The sequence below is a fragment of the Metopolophium dirhodum genome, chromosome 1 (assembly GCF_019925205.1).
Source record: "Metopolophium dirhodum isolate CAU chromosome 1, ASM1992520v1, whole genome shotgun sequence".
NCBI classification, from domain to species: domain Eukaryota; kingdom Metazoa; phylum Arthropoda; class Insecta; order Hemiptera; family Aphididae; genus Metopolophium; species Metopolophium dirhodum.
Genome location: NC_083560.1, coordinates 65,616,978 through 65,623,208, shown reverse-complemented (window position 1 = coordinate 65,623,208; position 6,231 = coordinate 65,616,978). Strand labels below are relative to the sequence as shown.

Genomic DNA, 6,231 nt, shown 5'->3' with positions numbered 1-6,231 from the left:
CTTATTTATTCGTTGTCATTGAATTATGCCGATCGTTGTGCGATCGTAGTATTAGTATCTACTAACACTAGTATTAAGTTATTTATTTGCAGCATATTGTAATAAATTGTATATCATACCCTTTCATATCGTAAATATTGTTCTTGTTGAATAGTCTTTATTCATCACCTCATACCTTACGTTTCTTACTCTCAAACCTAATCCGCCATACAGTCCACTCACCCCCCTCCTACAGGGTTATCGACAGGTCAGCAGTGACGAGGTAAGTCACACACGATCCGACACTTGTAGGCAGCCTTCAGCGCATGCACATACCTACACGCGTCAACCCGGCTTGATGTGCAGCCGTCGCACATTGTTTGGTCCTTCGGGCCGGATAATTATTTGTGTGTGCTACTTCGTATCAATCCGTCTTCAATATTTTGTCGTTTACATAATTTTACATTTCTATCGTCATGCCACCAAAAGTCCAGGAGAGTCCTGAAATCGTTTTGACGCGAGCGCGCGCTAAACGAGACGACATTCTGAATTCCATTAAAGGCATTCAGGCCACTGCATTAGAGGCACGCTCCGATGTCAGTCGAGTACCGTCGTTAATTATTCATGCCGAGGATTTGAATAGGCTCGTCGAACAATTTCAAAGTCAGCGGGATGTTATTATTAACGCGTTAACTGACCTCAACCGTATTGCCGAGTTCGAACAGGTTGATCGTCCGGTGGCTACGTCAATGGAATCAATACGTCTCGAAATAAAAACTATCGTCGCGAGTGCTGTTCACGCGAGTGCCGTTTCCGTGAATATTTCTGAAAATAAATCGTCGCCGTCGCCGTCCAACGCCGCCGCGTCACAACAATATATTTCGTTACCGAAAATCGAGTTACCTCACTTCGACGGTGATTTACTAGAGTGGCGGTCTTATCGCGATATATTTGTGTCCCTCGTACACGATAACGCTCTCATCGGCGACGCGCAACGTTTCCATTTTTTACTGGCTAGTTTAAAGGGAGACGCGTTAACCGTTGTGAAATCAATACCGCTGTCTGCGGATAATTACGCTCTCGCGTGGGAAGCATTGTCCGATCGTTTTGACAACAAGCGTCTTTTAGCTTCCGCACATTTAGACAAACTTTTCGCTTTCAAGCCAATCGCACACGAGTCGTTACCAGCTCTGTCGTTATTCGTCAATACATTTAAAAAAAATGTGTCGTTAATTAAGTCCCTCGGTGTCAACGACCTCGCCAGTTTTCTGCTGTTTCACATGGGTTCTCGGGTTCTTGACTCAACCACAATGCAGTTGTTTGAATCCAGTACGTCTCCGTCGAATATTCCGACGTTCGACGAGTTAATACAATTTGTACAACAACGGTGCCGAGTATTAGAAAATATTAAAAAGCCCAGTAAACCTGACATTGTCGGAAAACCGCACGAAAAGTATAATGCGCGTAATAAAGTCGTACCGAATAAATCAGTGTTCGCCGCTACTACGTCTACCTCGATTAAACTTAAGTCTAGGGATTGTTTATGTTGTGATAAGTCGGATCATAGAATATATCAATGCCCAAAGCTCACCGGAATGTCTGTCGATAAACGACGAGAAACTGTGTTAGCCCGTAAATTGTGTTTCGCATGTTTGAGTCCGGGTCATATGGTCAATACGTGTTCGTCAACCAAGGGTTGCTTTTCGTGCAAAAGTAAGCGTCATCACTCCCTGCTACATCTTGATAACAATCAGTCATCGGCCGCGAGCAAAGCTATTCAGAGTACCAGTTCAGGTCCCTCCGCTGACAAGCCCAGCTCATTTTCGGGTGCAGCGTGCACCAACTCCACGGTTGTCCTCGGTACGGCCATAGTACACATTAAGGACGCCTGGGACCAAACACATTCAGTTCGAGTGCTTCTCGACAGTGGTTCTCAAATTTCGGCCATGACAAGTGATTGCTTCGCTCGGTTAGGCCTGTCTAAACGTCGTTTTAAAACCGATATCGTCGGTCTCGCGCAAAGTCCCGTGAATCACGTACAAGGCGTAACCAGTTGTCGATTTTCGTCGCATTTTGAACCTCAGTTATTCCCGTCAGTCGATTTAGTAATTCTTACGCAAATCACTACCGCCATGCCGTCTACGCGGTTACCAGCGAGCGTACGTTCTAAGTACCAACACCTCTGTCTCGCCGACAACAATTTCGATGTTCCGTCGCGCGTCGACGTCCTATTCGGCGCCGACATATTACCCAGTCTTGTTCGCGCACATGCCGGCGTCGAGCATCATCCCGGCCTTCCATCAGCATTGGACACTCAACTCGGTTGGATAGTTTTTGGATCATTCACTACACCGAACTCGTCATCCTTATCCGCGTTGACCACTGCCGTAAGTCCGCCGTCGATTGGGGATTTATTACAGAAGTTTTGGCTGGTCGAAGAACCCGCCGTACCATCGTCGCCCACCACAGAGGACCAATGGTGTGAAGAATATTTCAAGACGTCTACTTCACGTGATACGACAGGTCGATTTTGTGTCGCCCTACCATTTCGACATTTATTCACCGACTCAGATCAACATCAAGACGCCGCGCCGCGTCACGGTCTCGGTGACTCGCGCTCCATAGCGCTAAAACGATTTTATAATTTAGAAAAACGGTTGATCAAGGATTCCGTTTTATACGCGGCCTACCGAAAGTTCATGTCAACATATCAATCGTTAGGACACATGGTACCAGCTCCGGCACCGGGCACATATTTTATTCCGCATCACGCCGTACTCAAGGCTGACGGTGACGTGTCCAAAATACGCGTCGTGTTCGACGCCTCGTCCGCTTCGTCGTCCGGTCGCTCTCTCAACGACGTCTTGTGCACCGGACCGAAACTACAAGTTGACTTACGCGACATACTACTTCGTTGCCGCATGCATAGGTACATTTTATCCGCCGACATCGTCAAAATGTATCGACAAATTTTAATTCGTCCGGAAGATCGGACATTTCAACACATATTTTGGCGCGACTCGCCCAACGACGAACTCGTCGAATTTCAACTATGCACTGTCACGTACGGTCTCAACTGCGCGCCGTATCTCGCCATACGCTGTCTTCACGAGCTCGATCACCAAGAAGGTCACCGCTTTCCACTAGCAAAGGACGTACTTACTCGAGCCGCCTACGTCGACGACATCGTTGTCGGGGCTGCCACCGAAGAGCTATTATTACGTCGGAAAAATGATATTGTTGATCTACTACGCAGCGGCGCCTGTACATTGAGCAAGTGGACTAGCAACAGTGCCGCCGTACTCGAATCCGTCCCGTCCGAGGACCGAGTACAATCTATGTCATTCGACCCGCGAGAGGAACACGCCGTGAAGGTTCTCGGCCTACATTGGGACACGAATACAGACAGCTTCGCTTACCATACCAGCCTTCAACAAACGTCGTCCACAAAACGTCAGGTATTGTCCATCATCGCGCGTTTATTCGATCCCATCGGCGCGCTCGGCCCGATGTTGTTGTGGGCAAAGTGCTTCATGCAGTTATTATGGTGTACAAAACTCGGCTGGGACGACCAGATGCCCGATGAGTTACAATCTATGTGGCAACAATTCTGCACGGAGTTGCCGCTAGTATTCGATTTAAACCTACCACGTCACATTGACGTCACCTGTCGGCAGGACATCCAGCTACTCGGCTTCGCGGACGCATCAGTCAAAGGTTATGCGGCCGTTATTTACCTTCGCATCGTCGACAGCGCCGGCAACACTTCTGTGAAATTCATTACCAGCAAAACCAAGGTTGCCCCCCTGAAGAGTTCTGCCGCCGACGAATCGCTATCCATACCGCGCCTAGAGCTGTGCGGCGCCCTGCTACTCGCCCGCACGCTTCATCACGTGCACTCCGTGTTGTCCAGCGAAATTACCGTATCTCGTGTGCGAGCGTGGTCGGACTCATCGGTCGTTTTGTCATGGTTGACGTCAGACCAAAAACATTTTAAGATTTTCGTAACCAACCGGGTTGCCAAAATACGACAATTAGTACCGACGTGCAGCTGGACTTACGTATCAACGAACGACAACCCCGCGGACCCCGCATCTCGTGGGCTCTTACCGAAGTCAATGTTGTCCTCGCCCATCTATTGGACCGGTCCTGAGTTCCTACGACTTCCCGAAGACCAATGGCCACAATCGAAATTTATTCCGCTCGCCCCTGACGAGCTGCCCGAAAACCGGCCGAATGTCATCATGACGTTGACCGTCAATGTCCCACCGTCGTCATTAGATTTTATTGGTCGTTTTTCGTCGCTCGAAAAAATGTTACGAGTGTTGTCGTACGTCTCACGTTATTTGTCTCATCGTTTACGACGACAGCCAATCCGTATCGGCCCTATCACGTTCGCCGAGCGACAAACGTCGTTATCGATCATCGTACAGCGTACGCAACAACATTATTTTGCCGAGCTGATCAAAATGTTAAAAAATCAATCTATCATTTCGCCGCCGTCTATGGCGCAGTTGGCGCCCTACGTCGACGAGAGGGGGATCATACGAGTCGGAGGCCGTCTGCGCTTCTCTAGTGCCGGTCATGACGCGAAGCACCCGATTTTATTGCCGCGATCCTCGCACCTCACCGAATTGATCATCCGCCATTACCATTTGTCATTTTTGCACGGCGGATCAAGGCTGATACTATCAATGTTAAACCAAAAATATTGGATACTGTCAGGTCGCGCGGCAGTTCGACGTGCCATTTTTTCGTGCGTTCCGTGCACACGTCATAAGGCTGTCCGCCCTCAACCACTGATGGCTGACCTACCGTCCTACCGAGTTCAACCTCATCGTCCGTTCTCACACGTCGGTATGGACTACGGAGGGCCGTTCCTCGTTAAGGAACACCGTCGTCGAAATGCACATTCGGTCAAGGTCTACCTCGCCTTATTTATTTGTATGTCCGTCAAGGCGGTCCACCTCGAAATCGTGTCCGATCTCAGCACTGACGCCTTCCTCGCGGCTTTGGACCGGTTCGTCGCCCGCCGTGGGATTCCGTCCAACCTCTACTCGGACTGTGGCACAAATTACGTCGGCGCCGCCCGCCAGCTAAAATTGTTATTTCGCGACGCCAAGGCCCAAGACCGTCTCTCGTCGCACCTCAACTGCACATGGCACTTCAACCCGCCTGCCGCGCCGCATTTCGGTGGAATTTGGGAAGCCGGCATCAAGAGCGTCAAATTTCACCTCAAACACGTCATCGGTCAGCAGGTGTTGACGTACGAAGAATTCTATACGTTGACCACTCGCATCGAGGGCATTCTGAATTCCCGACCGATTACGCCGAGTTCATCCGACCCGCACGACCTAAATGCGTTAACGCCGGGACACTTTCTGATCGGACAGCCGATACACGCCGTGCCTGAACCTAACATCACCGAAGTCAAAATCAACCGTTTGAATCGCTGGCAGCTCATTCGGCAATGCCATCAGTCCTATTGGAAACGGTGGTCACGCGAATACCTATCTACATTGCAAGGTCGACAGAAGTGGTTCAAGTCGTTCCCAAATCTAGTGATCGGCGACATGGTCATCGTCGAAGCTCCGAGTCGACCACCAACTGATTGGCGTCTCGGTCGCGTCACTGAAGTTCATCCGGGATCTGATGACGTCGTGCGCGTTGTGTCTGTGCGTACTCAAGACGGTGTCTACAAGCGGCCCGTCGTTAAGCTTGTTCGTTTACCGATTGAATCCTAGTCCAGTTTTTAAGCATCTACCTGTCCATATTTCCCTAGTTATTTCAATTTTATTATTTTTTTTGAGGTTGATGAGTACTAGGTTCTTTACAATTATGTATATATGTATAATTATTATTTATTTTTATGTTTGTTGATTTTGCTCGTGGCTTATCCACTCATTTTTTTCGATTATTATGTTATGTGTACGATCTGATTTTCATTGAACCACATTCAAGACTCTTGACTTCTTGAAAGACGCCTGGGTCTTTCAACCCGGGGAGGAAATGTTGGATATACAATCAAATTTTAAATCCGGCGCGCTGCATGCGATCCGAATTTGTTGCAATGTTTGTCACCCTGACGAAATCTACGCGAACCGAACCTTTTACTATGAGGAGGGGACGGGTACTGTCGCGGTCTAGCCGTTGGTCGCCGACACCCGCCACCGCCGTGTCTGTCGTTACTCAGCCGTCGTCTTGGCGTTCTATAGTTTTTTTGTTTATGTCTTTTCCACGACCCGGTGCGTC

The 6,231-nt window shown here is 49.0% G+C and overlaps 1 protein-coding gene across 1 annotated transcript; it reads left to right on the top strand.

Moving 5' to 3' along the window:
- Positions 1-455: 455 nt before the first annotated feature.
- Positions 456-5,723, top strand: LOC132940809 (uncharacterized). Its single transcript, XM_061008575.1, has one exon. It carries the CDS (start codon positions 456-458, stop codon positions 5,721-5,723), a length of 5,268 nt encoding a protein of 1,755 aa, XP_060864558.1.
- The last annotated feature ends 508 nt before the right edge of the window (positions 5,724-6,231 follow it).